At 39.3% G+C, this 18656-nt stretch overlaps 1 protein-coding gene across 1 annotated transcript in view; it reads left to right on the top strand.

The window, feature by feature from the left end:
* Nucleotides 1–18656, top strand: part of LOC104273329 (plasma membrane calcium-transporting ATPase 2-like) — a 168156-nt gene that overhangs the window by 50525 nt on the left and 98975 nt on the right. The window contains 1 exon segment of the mRNA XM_009868638.1: nucleotides 2730–2927. Coding sequence (XP_009866940.1) covers nucleotides 2730–2927 — 198 coding nt within the window.

Here is an 18656-nt window from a genome sequence, read left to right as displayed (position 1 = left end):
CAACCTTATGTAGTCTAAAAATCTGTGGTGTCTACATGAACAATTTTTCTCTTAGAGAAAAAAGCAGCTTTTTGAGTTCCAGTATCTTTTACTTTGAAGGCTTATTCAGTATGTACATTGTGTGCATATATATATATGCATTATGATCAGTGACAAGATAGATACACTTTTTATGGCCTCCTGACAGTAAAGGGCATAGCGTAATTTCAAAGTTGTGAGTTCATCATATCTAGGTAAATATAATTAGGATTGTAGAAAAACACTGCAGCTCTTTCCTGTACGATTTCAGCCCTCCCTGTCACACCGTTGAGTACCCAGTCATCTCCTTACCCGCTGGCGCTGGCCCACCGCTGTGCACATATGTTGTGTGTTGGGAGACAGGCCTTTGTTCAGGCGTCTCTTCCTTCTGCTTTCCAATGTGCTTTGGAGGTTTTCTCTGTTTCAGAGTTTTGTGTTGCTGTCTGTGGATACATTATATGGACATTTCTGCCCCGAATCCCTACCGCTACCAGTGCTCGCCATGTGTTTTCCCTTTTATGTAAGAAGTCAGGGCTGTATTTGGAGTGGATTGTGTTTTGGGGGCCTAGTGCAAATTACGCATGCGGTTATCAGTGAAAATCCTTCGTTGTATTTAAGGGCTTTACAGCCCTCAGAGCTATTAGGGAGCTGGTTAGCTCAGTCAGTTGAGTGTAGTGCTAACAACGCTAAGGTCGCGGGTTCGATTCACATTCAGTCCCGGTGTTTTGCCTGATCTAGTCGAGAGGTGACGACCCTGGCAGCAGGGAGGCTGGATTAAAATGATCTCTAAGGTCCCTTCCAGCCTAGGCCATTCTATGATTCTAATCCAACTGCATTTGGTCTGTGCCAAAGGCACAGATCCCATCAGTGACTCCCCTGCTCTCTCACGAGTGGTTTTTTAACTTTTGTGATCTGCACCGGGTCACAAAAGAGCCACTACAGACTGGCTCATAGCCTGCGATTCCTGTGTCACAGGGGAAGGTGTTTACCCCACGCTGGAAGCTGACTCGGAGCTCATGGAGGAGCGGAGAGGTTTGATGTGTTATTGTTTGAATCATGGAGAGTAACGTAGACGCACTTCGTAATAGCTGGAGCCTGTCGCGGTGTCACTAAGCACTAGGCATTGAAAATTAAATGATGTGAGGTAATAACTACAGCATTCCTTTATCTGGGTGAGAAAGATAGTGTTTCTTAGAAGCTGAAATGAAAGTTTGATGAGTTAACCAAGATCCAGAAGCTACACAGCAGCTGTAATTATATACCTTAACTGAAAGAGGAGTCGCTGTCTTTGCCTGTACTGTATCAGGATTGACATGTTCAAAAAAGCATCGCTTTAATCTTGAGGAAATTGCGCTCAGGCCTGGTGCTTTCATCCAAGAGGTCGCTGCTGGCTGCTGGCAGCACTCGCACCAGTCGTGAGTGAACGAGACAGAAAGCTGAGCACCATTGGCAAACTGGGATCCTGATTTGTTTTACCTCCTATCTGGAAGGTGCCGTCAGTTGGGCTTTCCATTCCTGCGGCACCCCGTGGGTGTTGGTGGCCTTGGGGGGAGGCAAGGGCTTGCCCTAAACTGCCTGGGGAGAGGAATGCATCCCGCCGGGGCACCGTCCTTTCTTCTTGCTCTCTTGCAGGTGTCTTTGTATTCCTCTGAGGTCAACTCTCAGGTGAAGTATTTTCACTGCATCATCTTAGGGTGAATAAGCACAAATATCTTTACTTTGCTGATCGCATTCAAAACCTATGGTGTTGTAAACATTCCAACTGATAACAAATATTACTTGGCAGATGTGTGTAACCACTTATTTTATTGCAGTTTATTATGCTGCTGGGAGCGGTATATGGGCACAGTTGTTCTACCCTAACACTTGCTAGTCCTTTATTTCTTTTTTTTTCTTCTTCTCTTTTTTTCTTCCTTTTTTTTCCCTTTCCCCAAAAAGGCGCTAGATGTGCATATATCAATATAATTTAAAAATGAGAAAAAAGGCAACTAAATGGGTTGTTCAACACAGCCACACCTTCTTATACTGTATGCTTAAATAGAAATGATTTTGAGATATCATGCAAAATACATGAATTTTTATATCCATCTAAGGATCTTGTATAATTTTCTTATTGCTTTCTTTGCATATATAATCTGTCCCTTCATCTGTTTTCATTCACTTAACAAAAATTTGCTGCAGTTCTTTCCAGCGATTGTGTAGCAGCGTGTGTGCAGCGAGAGGGGTTGCTTTGAAGTAGAACAAGACATCCATGACTGAGTTATACTTTGAGGTCATCGATGTGAGGTCAGAACAAAGAACTGTGTGCTACTTCCACTGATATTACCAAAAGCTGCCAACAGCTCTTCCTGCTTCATCTCAAATATAATCTGTTTGTGCTTTATGATCTATTTCCAGAAGTCATTGCTTATATGTATGCATGTATCTATATACATAGTCATTATTAAAGTAACCCTACTAACTCAGAGATTTTATGATTAAAACTGGTGGGAATTAGTACTAAATAGAGTTGATAAGGATTCTGTGCAGAAGGTAAGGACAAATCATCTTGCAAAGCAAAATTTCTGGAATATCTACCTATTTGTTAATGTGCAAACAGTACAGTTAGTAGTTGTTCATGGAGAAATAATTTATAGAAATGCAGGTGTAAGTGGGAATTTTCTAATTCACTGCAATCTTAATTAATTTAATTTATTTTCTTTTGTTTACAGGATTAGCTGGCACTGCTGCAGACCTAGAAAAAAGAAAGCTTATTTTTGGAAAAAATTTTATACCTCCAAAGAAGCCAAAAACATTCTTACAGCTAGTCTGGGAAGCGTTGCAGGATGTGACTCTTATAATCTTGGAAATTGCAGCCATCATATCTCTGGGGCTTTCGTTTTATCAGCCACCTGGAGAAGGGAATGAAGGTAAAACCTCTTTGTAGAAGTCATTTGTGTAAGTTTAAGTAAAACCAGTCCTATCTCTGAAATTAATTCCGAGCTCACCCTCCAGTAGGTCACTAATAAGAAATTTCCATGTGGTTTGTTATTACCATTACATCTGGTACTGACTTATTGTTTGTATGCTTGACATTTCTTTATGCAAATAGCTGGACCTCATGACATGTGCTAAAGACAAATCATAATATTCTTATGAAACTGGAGTATTTTTGTTTGTTTACACCTGTGAGCATGCGTTTGGTGTTTGTTTATTCAGCTTAGATTGATTGGTTACCGCAGTTTGGAGGAGAAATATCTAGTTCCTTATATAACTGATGTATCCGATCTACGTGTACGTGGGCAAGTCTTTAGCTAGTTTATACCAGCTGAGGACCTGAATTTAGTAAGATTCACTCATTTTAGTATTTTTAGTGATACAGCCAAGGCTAGTGAGCCTGGCTCAAAAGGGAGTATTAGAGGCTAAGGCACATTACCTATAAACTGTGTACTGCAGAATCCTCCTGTGAGCTCTGTAGAAAGGTTTTAACACCGTGCCTGTCCCCCTCCTTTCTCCGTCCTTTGGAAAGTACTCTTGAATTCACAAGCTTAAAATATTTGTTCCTCTACATAAATGCAAGATTTCCATTTCTGGCAGCTGATCCAGATTTCCCTCCCCCCTCCTGCTCTCTCACAGACTTATAAAGCTGGATAAAACATGCTGTGTGAAATGACGTGAATAGCTTGGCAAATGTATGAAGAATGTCTTCTCTAAATATAGCCTTGAAATGCTTTTTACATTCACTTCAGCCTCCTTTGGCTACTTTCCTTGAAGACCCTTTCTTCTTCCTTTTTCCATTCACGAGCAGAATCAGCACGTAGCTACGCAGAGCTCTTGTATCATATTTATGATTCTTTAATCCTTCATATATAATCAGCAACCTTTTGTTGTTTTCTCGCTGAATTTTGAATATGTGACTATTGATTCAGCAGGTGGCTGGTTTAGGCATGAAACAATAAAGGAGTCATTTGGTTTCAAATTGAAGAGAATATTTTTTATTATTGCCTCATGTGACTGGACATAGGAAAATACCTTGGGGACATTGTAAACCACAAGTGATGCTTTACAAAATTAGAATTTAGTTCTGCAAACTTTTTTTTCTTAGGCATAAATGTGCAGACTGTCCTCTTATTTGATGGGAAAGGAATTTTGAAAATAGGGTTGTTACAGGTTTTAGGAAGAGGGAGGATGTATCATCAGACATACTTGGTTTTTTTTTTAAAAAATTATTATTATTCTTATTTTGATACTGCATTTTAAATGTTTCTTTTCCCATGGGAAGGTATGACACATCTCAGCCTGAAAAGTTCAGCAGCACAGCCTGGGAAAAAGTGTTTATGTTTTCCCACAGCACAGTATTTTATTCAGCGGTCACTGTTTTCCCTATAATTTTAGAATTGTTTTCCTGGAAAGTTTTCCCATGTTTTGAGCAGGGAGAATGAATCAAGTTAGTGAATATCTTTTAATCCAGCTTTTCAAACACATTGTAAAAGTCCTTCACATTTCTTGTAAGTCTGCCTTTGAGCAGTTGTATAAAATGAAAGGGAATCTCCCATATTTAAAATTAGTATATTATAAACTTCTGCCAGGGACACTTAGAGTTTATTGGTAAATCTCCTTTTTAAAGAGTTCCATACACAGAAAAACTGACATATGAAGTTTGCTGCTGCCATCAGTGAAGTGGGGTGTAGTCATACTTGAAACTGGTTTGATGGTTTTGCATAACCTTTGCAAACCAATTATGAAATACTGGGGTTTTTATATATAGAGAGACTAACGTTAAGTAAAATTCAGATGAACTTTTTGTGAAGAAACAAAATATGCTGTTTTGTATCTAAGCCAATTTATTGAGCAATTTAAACTATTTCTTGAATTGAATGTGAACCTGGATTCAGACCAAACATGGGCCTGTCTGAGGAGATGGTCGTTCTTTGAAGAGGCAGCATCTCGCGCGCTTTCTGTCTTGAGAAACATCTGCTTACCCGTCCACATCTCCATTCTGTGTTGCTTCAGACTCGTCCATCTGTGCATTGCTGTTGTAACTGAGAATATAGAAAAAATGATCATACAATATGTAACATCCTCACCACAGTCTTCATTTATGCCTGAACTTATTTTCTGGAGGTGAGAGGAGAATATTGCCTATGGGCTGTAACAGTGACAAATGCCCCTTTGGGAAGTGTGAAAACCTGTATTTTTCTTTTCTAACTCTTCCCCAAATGAAATTCTTTCATCGAAATGTACATTTATTGCAAGATTTATGTTTTTTCTTGAAAAAGAGATTTTCTTCTGAAATATAGCCCAGTGCTAGGAAGGGGACCTGGCATTTCTTGCTGTCTACTCTTAAACTTGCCAGCTACTCCGCAGCCTACTTTAAGTTTCTCGGGCAGTTGCTGGCTGACCAGAGCAGCTGTGCTGCCCCAGCCCTGGCTGATGGCTTTGTGGGGAGCGAGCAAGAGTCGGTGCCAGCTGCTGGTGCTCAGGTCTCCATATCTCCTCACAGCAGCAGTGTGGAGGGGCTGTGATGCCTCCACAGATACTGAGGCCTGGTCCATGGGCTGACTAGCTAATGGGCAGCTGTGCTGCAAAGAATTTCTTTTTCTAGATGATGTATTCTTAACTATTCTCTTTCTTTTTTTTTTGACTGTCCCTAGAACTTGTTGGTATTTGATTAGGCTGATTGATGACAACATGAAATACAAAGCTTGTGACAGTCAAGTTTGTCTACAGCTCAACAAAAAATTGGCCTACCTTCAGGAGCAACTTGAATGAGAAGTCTGGCCAGGGAGCTGTAGTTGACACCAGAAAAGATGGTATGTTTTAGGAAATACCAGAGAAGGGCTTAGACAGGCTGGAGTCCCCAAGGAGAACTGGATATCTTTTATTTTGTCATTGTTGAGTATACAGAGACCTGAGTAAGAGATGACAATGGTGTAGAGCAAGTTCATTAGCAGTGTGGAGGAGCATCTGAAGAAGCCAGTCTAAAGCAAGACTGTGATTTGATTTAGTCTCTTCAATCCTTCCTGGGAGTAGAGTCTTGTGGACACTACCCAGTGGTAAGGAGTGGTTGCGCTGGGCTGTCGCGCAGGCAGAGGGGCCATGTGGCAGGGCTCTGCCAGGCTCCCTGGCGATGCCTCTGCCCTGAGCTGCATCCCTTGCGGTGCGGAGGAGCAGGGGGGGGCACTGCAAGAGTGGAGGGAAAAATCCAATTTCTCTCGTGCTGGACATATTGATATTCAGCATTTAAAAAAAAATACTAACGTTACATGAAAGCTCAAATAACAAAGGGATAATGGAGTGAAGATTTTAAACTGGCCAGTTGTTTTCTTTCAGCGTTTTTGATTGTCACAGCACTGTCAGTCAGTGCTGCTTCTTCCTTAGGACTCAGTTGTGACTGTCTAAAAGTGACAGCTTTTCTGTGTAGGAGTAAGGGATAATAACGTGTCAGGGAAACACCACCTTGAGTACTTGTTTAATCAAGTGACATATACACTGCCTTTACATCTAATATCTGCCTGTCACATATCCTAAATTTTACCTACCAGTGACCTTATCAGTTAATATACTAAGTTGAAGTCATCTTTATTTTTTACAATCGATATAATTCTTTCTGCTTGGACACTTGAAAGCTACTTTAATTTTTGAAGCTGTTAATAGAATTAGCATTTAACTGGTTTCTGCAGTGGAAGGGGAAAATATTTTTCTCCTGAGGCTTTTGAAGGAGGAATACATGATAAAATCCACACATTTAAAATATATTGGAGTACATGAATTGCTTCAGGAAAGCTGTCTAAGGGTATAGTCCAATACATGTATGTCATTTTGCTGAAAATTTCACTTTCTGTGTATATTTCTAGATTGGCTATTATTTCCCATTTTAAGCTATACATTGCCAAATTAAAGTACTTTGACTGTAGCATAATTGCATTTCGAAACATCTGTAACACAGTTTGGTATTATCTTGAGATAGGTAAGTAGGTTATTATCTACTGAGTTGCATTTAGTTTACACTGCTGGAAACAATTGACCTTTCTGTGGTTTTGAACTATCAGTAGTGACATTTCTCAACCAATCTTAACTGGAAGAAGTAGGGATCTATTGCTGATAGTACACGAAGTTTTTGTTCTACTACAATTCTTCATTTAATATGTAGTGACTCTTGGAAAACATGATTTAATTTTCTACTGCAATCACAAAATCTAATCTACAGGAGTTACTAGGTAATGGTGTTGTTTCCTTTTATCGCTGCTCTGCAAGCCACTTCAGTTCCTGTATTTTCGCATTTCAAGAAGAAAGTTTCAAAAATGTTGTTCTCAGAAGCTATGCTAGAGGTTTTTTTATGATCTGCTTTGCATTCCCTTTTACCATCTGACAGGCCATTAGGAGCAATTGAGAACTTCTGCATAAATTATTGTCAGCCCTGTGGCAATTACTGCTCTCATTACTGATCCACACAGAACCATTTTTCCACTCTTTCAAAAAAGTGCAAAACTGCTACTGCATTTTAGCAAATGTGTTTTGAGAGCAAATTCCTGGTGCAGATGTAGTCTCTCCTGCAGTCATGATGACATAGCAGTGTGGCTTAGGCAACTTAAAAATACTTCTTTGCTCAGAACAAAATCCTTCCATGTCCTGGGTTTATAGATTACAGACTCTGTTCCCTAAGTAAACAGAATGGTGAGCCTATGATACATAGAGAGGATTTAATGAATATATGGGATCCTGGCTGCTTTTTTTTTTTTAGTGTTAGTCCAGGTACAAATTTGAAATATGTCAGTGTCTGATGAAATAATTTTTGAATACAATTTGTGAAGAAATATAAAATGTCCTGTTTTTAAAAGCAGCATATGAATAGAAAGAGCCGCTTCATAAGATTGCGTACCTGGACTGTGGTCTCAAACCATCTCCCTCGTTGCTATTTTGAGGCCTTATATCACATGAGGCTCTTATTGCCCAGTTGCAAAAAACACTGATGTCAACACCTGAGAATCATTTACTCTTTACATGAATTTAACAAACCTTTTAACTTTTCTTCCTTGAATTCCATTTTCTTGTGTGGATTAAAAAAGGGAAAAAAAAGTAGCCTGAGGTGAGATGTTTTAACATCCCAGTGTTCAATGCAAAGCCGCAGGCATGATGTCTATTTTCAAGTGTACAGTTGTCTGCAGCTTGAGGGTGGGGAAAAAGGGAAAAGTCTTTCTGTCTGAGGTAGCTCCTCAAGGCAAAACTACTTTGAAAACAAAGGTAAATGACTGATTGCATTGCTTAATACTGCTCAGCAGAGGTTTGGCTGGGTTTGCCTTCCCCTTACTCATGCAACAAGTTAATGAGCAGGAAAAAATACAGAAACATTGCAGTCCCCTGAAATGTTGTGCTCCCAAACCACTTGCATTAAGGTGCTGGTGGTGTTGCTATGCTGCTGCTGCTCGGGGATCGGGTGCCTGCTGACCTCTCATGGCTTAGTTTCCTTATAAGAGATTTATTTCCCAGGGTTCACTACTCAGTTGTTTCCATATCATTCCTATAATGTGCCTCATTGCTTAGTCAATGAGGATTTAAGCTGGAGATGGTAAATCAGAAAGGGTATCTGGATAGTTGGGGAGAAGATACAGCTGATCCACAGCTCCTGTGAGGGGGGGTTGCTCATCTTGTTTCTGTGCTGAGCCTCCCTGTTGAGGTGTAGTACTCATCTGTACTCGTGGGTCAACTGTTCTGTGCATATCTTGCAAATCTTATGCTCCTTATATATGAACCTGAACAAGCACAGATCGAATGGGCACAGTCAGATACGGAAATGCAAGAGCCAGCGTGCTCATCAGTGCTGGGTTTGCTGCATAGCTGCCAAGGTCTTCACATGGCTGGCTTCTGCTTCCCTAGTGATGTTAGATAAAAAACTGTAAAAATCACTCTGAGGGGAAAAAAAAACCAACCAAACATACAACTTACCCCAGCCTTGTCCAGATCCGTCGCCTGGGGTCTGAAATGCTCTGCTGTTCTCATCTTCTCTCAGGTTACTGCCTATGAAGGTACAACTCAGAATACGTCTCCTGACTTTTCGTCCCATGGAGCAATAGAAATAAGTCACACTGGGAAAGATTTGACCAGCCATTAGTATCTGTGGAAGAAAGGGGAAAAAAAGTAAAATTTTAATTTGTATACATAAAGAAGATATACTAAAAAGAATACATACATATGCATATATATATATATGTAAAAATAAAACAGCTGGCAACAAACTTCTCTTTCTTAGTTAGGAGTGAAAGTGCTGAACTTAATATCAGCTAGTGTGAATTTCCATCCAGTTTGTAGTCAGTACTGATGTACATTTTTAAAAAAATATTTCTGTTTGTTTGGGTCTGTCCAGTCCTCCTTGCAAGTTCCTTCCCCTTGATGCAAATTCTGCTGGGGCAGAACAGCTGCAAGAGGCTGTCTGCTGGGTTTCAGCTAGACTCAAGTATAATGTCACATTATAAAGATGGATTGTCTGTCCTGATTCCCCAGCCCTTATTAGAGGTTTTATGGAATCTCTTGGATTAAAAATAAGTTGTAATAACATGTAATTAAGACATTGCTCCTTCAAAACATTTCAAAATTTTGTTGCCATGGGCAGTGTCTTTTGTGGTTCCAGTTCTCAGATTTCCTTAGATGAGTTTGTGGTTTTATTGTTTTTCACGTGACATCTAGGCTACTAAAGGGAATTTTGCCCTAATAACATAGAGCAGGCAGTCAAGCATTCCCTGGCGTACAGGGGAAAATAGGAAATACCACCTTTCTAACATAGCTCTAAGGTCATGTTGACAATTATGTTAATTGCTCTGTATTTGCATGTGTAAACAGCCAAAGTTTCTCATCCAGCTTTTAATCTTCTCTATAAATTATGCTTTTTTTATTACTGTATTTTTAATATCTTTTACCCAAGGAGTAATTCCTACCCCTCATTACCTATATCTGCAAAGTGACCAAAATCCTATACCAGTATATTGTTATCTTCAGATTCGTGTGCAGGGCTTGGCTTCTGCTCTTGTACCCATTTCTCTGCGTACAGAGAAATTTGCCCTCCGTTGGGGGATGCAACTAGAGATCTCAGCCTGCCGTGCTGAATCAGGAGATGCCAGCCAGCACCATAGCCTAGCAAGAGGGACGTTAAGAACAAGGGACAATGGAGACAGGGGTGAAAAACAACCACATGAAACCCAAACCCAGCCTTGCACCATCAGAAGAGTAACGGCTCACACTCTGTTGCTGTGTGGAAAACTCTTAGAGGTTAATTTCTTCATTTTATGGGTATGCAAGAGAAGTGTGTTTCCTTTGGGCGGGAAGGAAAGCAGGCATCGCTTCCCGGGTTGCCCATGAGGATGGATGCTGGCGCTTACAGGGAGAGCTGGGCAATCTCTGCAATCCAGGCAAGGAAAGAACCCTTTTCTGTGTTGCCCTGCATGATGAGACAGCTTGACCGTAGATCTGATAAAATCTGACCCTTTTCTTGTCATTTTGAATCTATGATTTTCCTCCTTTCTGTTTCTTTACCAGTAGTTGTGGCACAGCTATACTCATTTTAGTATTTTCATGTAGCTGGTGTTTGGAGTCTCTCCCTCCTTCAGCACCCAATTCTTAATGATTTTCTTCCCACTCTCACAGAAACTTTTTTTCTTTTTTAGCATTACAGTCCAGATTGTGAACTTTTTATTGGCTTACCTAGAAGCGTTATGTCTTAATAGATTGATCTGTTTTTCTCTGGGGATTCTAGGAATATTAAATTTTTCTAATGAAATCAGCTCATTCTTAAATGGTGTAAATATACAAAATACCTGCTGGGGAAGCCTTGAAATAGATTCTTGTGTACGCAAGTGCGTATTGGCGCAGGAGAAACACGTAGGTGTCATTTGGGCAGGAAGCGAGCCTTGGCTATAAAGCAAATAGCGGGATTAGCTCCGCAGGAGCACTACCAGCTCATCTGGTGTTGGAAGTGGTACTCCGTGTTATTAAATTCTGCGGCAGAGTACAATCAGTTCCTGCCAAATGTAAACATGTTGTTTTTATTGATATTGATCATTTGTATTCCCTTAACACTAGAAATAAGCACTAACAAATCTATGCATGGCTCAAGGTTTCATTTAAACAAGAAAGACTTGTGTGCCCCCTTCACTTAAAAGACCCTGGGGGATAAGCAGTTGTTTAAAAAAAAGTTAAAGAAAGCAAAAGCACTACTTATCAAGGAACTTTAACCAAATTTAATTAAGCTTAATTAAAAGTAACCTCAGATAAACAACTACATAAAAATCTTGAGCCGTTCTCTGAGGAATATACTTCCTTATGAGATGCAATGAGTATAATTGAATATAAACTAAATGTTTTAATGCAGCATTTATAATTTTTTACCCTGTCTTTACCCATACAGTCCACATCCAGGACTTCATCATACATTTTTCATAGCATTTTAATTCAGAAGGGCTACTCAGATGGTTAATGAAGCACATTGGGTTTTTTATAAGTCTTTTGCCAAGCTTTTACATACTTGAAGTCTTGCAGGCAAATTCAAGATCCTAGGACGCAGAGATTTCCGCAAGGAGGTGTTGCGTATGTCTTCCTGATTCTAAGATCCCATCTTCCTGGGTTTCATTAATATGCTCGTAAGATATTTGATTAATGAGTAAAAGAATCAGAAATGTTGGGAATGAGTCAGCTGAACAAAGTTAATTTTCTGTGTTTCATGGTAGTTTTAGATCTTAATCTTTTTTTTAAAAAAAGCATTTTACATGTGATAACATAGATTGCATTAAAAATACATAAATGGAGGCAGCAAAATAATCTGGTTTTTAAGGCCAATATTAATGCTACTTTACAAGTCTCCTAAAATCATAGCAGTACACAGCAGTAAAAAAGTCTTTTCCCAGCACTCGCAGTTATGAAGACAACATTAAGATGAAAAACTGATTGTAACAACCTATGTGCGCACACTGTATATTTAAAAACTGTCATCAAGTAATAATTTTGCTGCAATGAAAATCCATTACTTCTCCAAGTCCTTTCCATAATATAAAATATATGGTAGAAAATATGAAGCCTTTTTAAAGTAAAATGAGCTAACTTTCATTCGTTTTAACACTTTGCAGTGATTGGAATCTTAACGTCCATCCTGTTTCATGAACTATGTCAGTAAAAATGCAAACAGAGCTGGCATCCCTGAACAATTTTTAAAAATATCTTCAGATTTTTGTTGCAGATGCTGAAACCAACAATAATTAGCGAACATCTCCAAATCTCTTGTATATCTCAAAAGGTCAAGGGAACAGCTGAACTGTCTTGTAATCCTCGCTGTCAGTGTCAACTAATCGCCCCTTGGCACGGCAGGGAAATCTAGCGGTTTCGGAGTTCTTTATCTGGACTCTGCAGGCTGTAAACACTAGTTTTAATTTTGCAGGACTGTCAACCATTTATATGGTACAACATAATCTTATACCAAACCAGGTACTTCTTGCAGAGGATTTTAGCTCAGTCAGTAGAGCTTAGCGCTAACAATGCTAAGCTTGCGGGTTCGATTCCCGTTTGGTCCCCATGTGTTACCTGATCTAGTCAAGAGGTGGTGTCCCTGGTGGCAGGGAGGCTGGATTAAAATGATCTCTAAGGTCCCTTCCAGCCTAGGCCATTCTATGATTCTATTTTAGTTCTAACTTTGTCCTTTTAGCCCTTAATTAGAAGAGATTTCCTATTTTCCTCCCCCCACCCCACACATTTGTCTCGGAGTGCTTCGAGACGACTTTGTTTTTACTAAAGTGTGTATATTATTCTGTAAGTCTGTATAAAGTGTGTTACATAACGTTCTTCAGGCACTGAGGAATACTAAATCAATGGAAAAAACAGGTCGTATATAAGAAGGTATAAGGGCCATGCAGCCTTAAAAGCTGGTATGTCCTAACAGGAATCCTTTATCGTCTTTACTGCTAAACAAATACCACTGATCCAGCTGTCACTGCACTAGAGGTTTATATTGTGCTGTCCAAAGAGGAAATTTTGTCAGAGAAGCTGAGACAACAGTAGTGCAGCCATTAGAAAATAGCATTTTTTATAAAATACATTAGTCTCAAAGTATAATTTCAGAGTTACCAAAACACAAACTTCTGAGGAGTGTTGTTGTGCACACTCAAATACTTCTGTCAATCTTTGTAAAAATTAAATCATGAGATTCTCAAAGGATTTTTTAAACCCATCTAAACCGTCTGTTAGTGTAAGCGATGGAGCAGTTGGCATCCTGGAAAAGAGGAGAAACGGAAGTATTTGCCCTCTTAAAAATAGCTTGTTCTGCCAGAACCCCACCATTTAACCTTCTTCCTCCCAAAGCTAGGATGAGTTGAAGCAACATATGGCTTCTAGTGACATTAGCCCAATCTGTTTTGTTAAACAAATATAGTTCCTTTAAGAATTTGCTTAAGAAAGTATCTTACTTTTTAATTCCTGCCCTAAATCATACTTCAGTCTAAGGTCTGCATCTCCAGGAGCAGAGAATAGAGCAGATTGGAGTATGTGCCTATTACAAGTGCCCAAACTCTCATGAGTGCCAATTGCCTCACTGTCTTCTAGCACTTGTACAGGGCTGTTTTCATGAGGAGAAAATTGTGCATATTGGTCTTGTCATTACCTGGATGCACCATTTAATTTCTGAAACGTTTTTGCTTTTATGTTGTTCTCTAGATTCAAGAGATGGGACAAATTTAGGGTTGGGGCTCCAGCACTAGGTGAATTGGTGAGAGTCCTTGGTGGGATGGGCTCATGGAGAGCGTGGTGCCAGGACAGTGTGATGCCTTGTTCACAGAGCCTCATGGAGCCTGGCTGTTGGTGACAAAGCCGTCAGGACATCAACTGACCCTGCCTCTCCAGGGTGTTGTACCCTTGGGCTCAGGCTGACCTTACCTGAGAGAGCGTAGAAGCTCAGGCAGTGCCACAGCAGCCCCCTTTGGTGCCGCTCTGCTGGGTTGTGCTGGGAGAGCAATAAACCTGGCCAGGCTGGCACATTTTTGCAGATTCATGCTGTCTGGTTGTGTGGATCTGGGGAGCTTGCATCACTCGGGCTGGCTCTGCAGGTTTGTACAGAGGTGCTGGGCAGCCTGCAGGCATGGACCGCCAGGGAGATGCTCCCAGCATCAGCCCCTGCACCCAGTGAGATTGGGAGGCCTGACTCTGAGAGAGCAAGCCTTGCTGGTGTTGTTTTCATCCACTGCAGAGCAGCAAAGCAGTATTTACTTTAAGCTCCCCAGCACTCCCTATATTAGGAGTGCAGCGCTGAGGCAAGGGGCTGGGTACGTAAATCAGAGTGCTAAGTCTCCGTTCCTGCCTGGCCTGGCTAATCCCCAGCCTGATGACAGCATCCAAAGGCAAACAAGAACAGGCAAGGTACAAGAAAACCTACCTGGGAGGGGATCCTGGAGGTCATTTAGGCTGTCCCATCCTCAAAAGCACTATCAGCACTGTTCTTGACAGAAATTTATTATACTTATTTTTAAAAGGTTTCAGTGATGGAAATTCTGTCCTAGATAATCTGTCAAAGCATCTATGCAGTGAGACGGTTTTTCATGTGTATAACCTAAACGTCTCTTCTAACAATTTAAACACATCACCACCTTGATCTATTTATGACATGGATATGGTAGACCAATTTGTCATATTATATATCCAGCCATATTTTGTCTATTTAGAAGACAACTTGATTCTAAAAAAATATTCTATGGCTATTTATGGGAACTTAGCTTTTTCAATAGGAATTTGAAATTTGAACAATGTGTCAGCAATACAGAGGAATACAAATATTACACAGAATTTGATGAAGGGAGAAAAAATATTGTTTTAAAATATTTTACCTAGCGTTTTAATAAAAATAATCAAAATTCCCCAAAACTAATGAAAGCCCAAAAGCTATGAAAACATCCTAATTGTCTAAAGTTAACATTAATAGCTTATAAACCAATATATGAAATACAGGAATACTGAGTGTCGTCTCATACAACTGTGAATTAAAAAATCAGTTCTAGTATAGCAGCTTTAAAATCTCAGATATTTTTCCTATTTGCAAAACCTGTTTATTGTGTAGCATTTTTTAATTCAAAATAATTTTGGATCAAGTTACAGGTTTTATAGTTTCACAGGAGGGTGCTGTTTGCCAACTAGTCTGCACAAGTTCAAACACATTATATGAAACCCCAAAGTCAGCATGTGCTCATGGTTCATGTCTGCTGGTGGGTTTGATTTAGAATGCAAAAATATCTGGAAAAATGTGCTCAACTGCAGATGACTGAAACAAAATAGGTACACCTGTTTGAAACAAAACAAGTATACCTTTGTGAATACAAAAGTATTTCTGATGGATAGCATTTTTAGCAATTTCCTGCCCTTTTTCTTTTTTTTTTTTTGAGAAACCAGTAACAATAAAACAGGGCTTTGAGACAAAATACCTAAAACTCAGCACAAAGTGTGTGCACACAAATGTGTAATCAGGTATTGAATTGGAACCTGGGGAAAAGAATCTTAAAATTTCTCAACTTGAAATCTGCATAGATGTACTTAAGGGTTTTTTAAGATTAATCAGACGGAGAATAGAACAAACCCCCGCTTGAACTCCACCTTCGGGAATAAAACACAGACAAGTGAGTCTTTGGTATTACAGTCCACATCTGTTACATCTAGTGCAGTAATGTTAATACAAGGTGTAATGGCGCTGAATTATACTGCTTTTTAAGTACATGCATCTGCGTGTGCATATACATGTGTGTGTGTTAGTGTGTGTACATATATTTTTTCATGGTTTTGTGTATGTATATATAAATACATATATATGTCTCCTATCAGAAAAGTAACTATTCCAACTGATTCCTATTTATTTCTGTTATCACATAAGGAGTTCTGCCTTTTCACTCTAGAATATGCTGCTCATCTTGTTTCAGTGAAGTGTGCATAAACTTCTCAAATCTTAAAACCAAGATGAGTTGAAACCAAAACTAATATGGAGATTATATAGAAAGTATGTTCTAAATGGAGGTCATCCTCACAGCTTTAGCTTGTTTTGGATGTATCTACATCAACATTTTAGTTTGTTTCCAGAGCATACTTGAGAAATTACATCTCCTGTTTGTCTCCAGTTGATAAGCTTTGGTTCACATTGCCGGGGGCTTTCAGGCAGGACACAAACTGGATGTGTGTTCAGATGGGATTTTAGCCCGTCCTTTGGGATGGAACTAAAGTGGCCCAGAAACATGGCACATACACTTGCACCATAAAACTACTTTTGTAGGGCCACACTATTTGCTAGTGTTGATAGAACTTTTTAATACTTTCTGCTGCAAGACATTATGATATAACGTTTAATCTTTTACTGACATGATTTTCCCCCTCTTAAAGCCTTATAGCACAAAGTAATGAAGATAAGAAATTTAATTAAAGTAATAAACACTACAGCTTGTGAGCGGGTTTTGTGGCCGAGGTCTGCAAATCTTCCCTACCTTACTCAACCTGGTTTCCTTGCTCTCATGCATTTGATAGATGGATGAGGGAGTAACAGCATCAAAAGAGGCCAAGCTGTTTCAAGAACTGGACCTAGAGCACGTTGCCATAGCCCAGGCTTAAAAGAGCACTGATTTAATGTTTCTATGTTAGGTTGCTTAAGCTCCTCAGCTGCAAATTTTTAGATCAGAGGCTTTCAAGCTGTGGTCTGTGGACCTCCGAGATTTCATGAATTACTTGGAAGGGGCCTGTTAAAATCAGTAACCTCTCTGCAGGGCTTGTAGTTTTGAAGAAGTTGACAGTTAGTCTTTAAATGGTCTAGAGATGTATGAAGAGTACCAGGCAGCAATCATAACTTCATCCTGTGCTCCAATGAAATCTCTGTGGAGATTTCCAGACAAAGTCAGATTTTATCAATATTGCATCACAAAATTTTGGTAGCGTTTCTGTTAAATACAGTCGTTCTCTAAAATGATCTTGGTTAGAACATCTTGTTTGAAAGCAGAAAAAAAAAAGGAGTATTTTTGGAAGCAAGTACACTTTGTTTATATTGGAGCACAAAGAGTGATGGAACAGTACAAGCATCTATTACTTAGGCAGTTGCCACCCTAAAAACCTTCAGTGATTTGCTCTTCGATCATTCTGCTTTGTTCATGAGTTAGTAGGTGAAGCCTAAGACAGACAGCTCTCCATCTTATTATGTATTTATGAAGTATTTGTTGCTCTGTGTTAATATTATGTCTATTTAAAGTCAAGTGAATTGATGATAGCCAGTTTGATGCATTTATTTTCATGGGCTTCTGTGTTTCTTGGTGCTTTCAGTGAGGATCCATATTGGGAGCGGTAGCCGAGGAAGGGTTCAAACACTCCTCTCCATCCAGCTGTATTTAGGGAGAGCTGGAAATCATCAGTGATTGCTACATGAGAACTGGGAGCATGCTTCCTGGTTTTAGAACTGCAGTTTTAGCTTTCTGACTTGTCAGTACAGAGTGACTTGATAGCTGGAGCTCCAAATGCACCATGTTTTCCTGAGATGATACCTAATTTTTCTTCGGCTGTGTTTTCAGGACCTAAATGGGCCGCTTGTATTTAATAAGGCTCTTCTAAGGCAACTTCACCCTAGTAGCTCCAGTGTTTCCTATGCGAGTTTTTTAAATAGCAAGGTTAGAATTCCAAATCAAATTTAATTAAACTTATCCAAGTGAAAAAATGTCAACATATGGACAGCTGCTTCACTGCTAATATCAAGCTAACATAAATTCTCATTTCTTCCTATCACTTTTATTAGTAATGCTTTGTTTGCATTGGCACAGAAGCCCATTCCAATATTCTTATGATCATGAAAAAGTGTTCCTTTCCCTCCTTATTTTACTCTGAATCAGCCAACACTGATTCAAAAGTCATGCAGTTCTTTAGGATCATAGTCTCCTACATTCTTAATTCAATTTAGTACATATTTCTTTCAAACCGAGTTTGTCTTTTACATTCAGTTTTGACATAGTTTTGACACTTAAATAATATAACTGAAGGGAATCCCTTATTTGTACTATGCGTTCTTCATTGCTGTAAATTGATTTGCTCTGTTGTTGATGCTGGCTATTTTAAACATACAGTTGTATCAGTTGAGTTATCCTCAGAAACCGTAACTGGAAGTATCTGGCCTGGCCACTAAACAAAATTTTACAGCAGTATTGATGCGTGGTTTTATTCTGCATTGGAACTGAACCAAGGTCTTTCAGCTTTTGTCCATGAAAAACACAGAGAGAAGAGCCTAAACTGAAAGACTGAGCAAGATTGTTTAAGGTTAAGACCAAGTACAGCTCGTCTGCATTCTGGGAACAGTGACTTAAATTTGGATAATTTTATAACTCAATTTTTATAGGGCCTGGATGAATACAAAGACACTTTCATCCTTAAGCAGAATACTAGTACTTAAGTGAAAAGTTACATCAGAAGCAATTGGTTTTGACAAATGACAACATTTTTTACCTTTAATTTTTTTCAGTATCTCTGTAGAGACAATTAAATAATAAGTGTATGTTTCTTTATGGAATAGTTACAGGTTATACCAGCAGATAAGCAAGCTGTTTATAAGCTCTGTCTTTACTAGAGAAGATCATTGTTGCACACACCCCAGCACAGCTTTCCTAGCATAGGCAAAGCTCTTGCTC

This window comes from Apaloderma vittatum, unplaced genomic scaffold (genome assembly GCF_000703405.1).
Source record: "Apaloderma vittatum isolate BGI_N311 unplaced genomic scaffold, ASM70340v1 scaffold2864, whole genome shotgun sequence".
Taxonomy (NCBI): domain Eukaryota; kingdom Metazoa; phylum Chordata; class Aves; order Trogoniformes; family Trogonidae; genus Apaloderma; species Apaloderma vittatum.
Note: the sequence above shows the minus strand (reverse complement) of the source record. Positions and strands in the feature narration are given on the sequence as shown.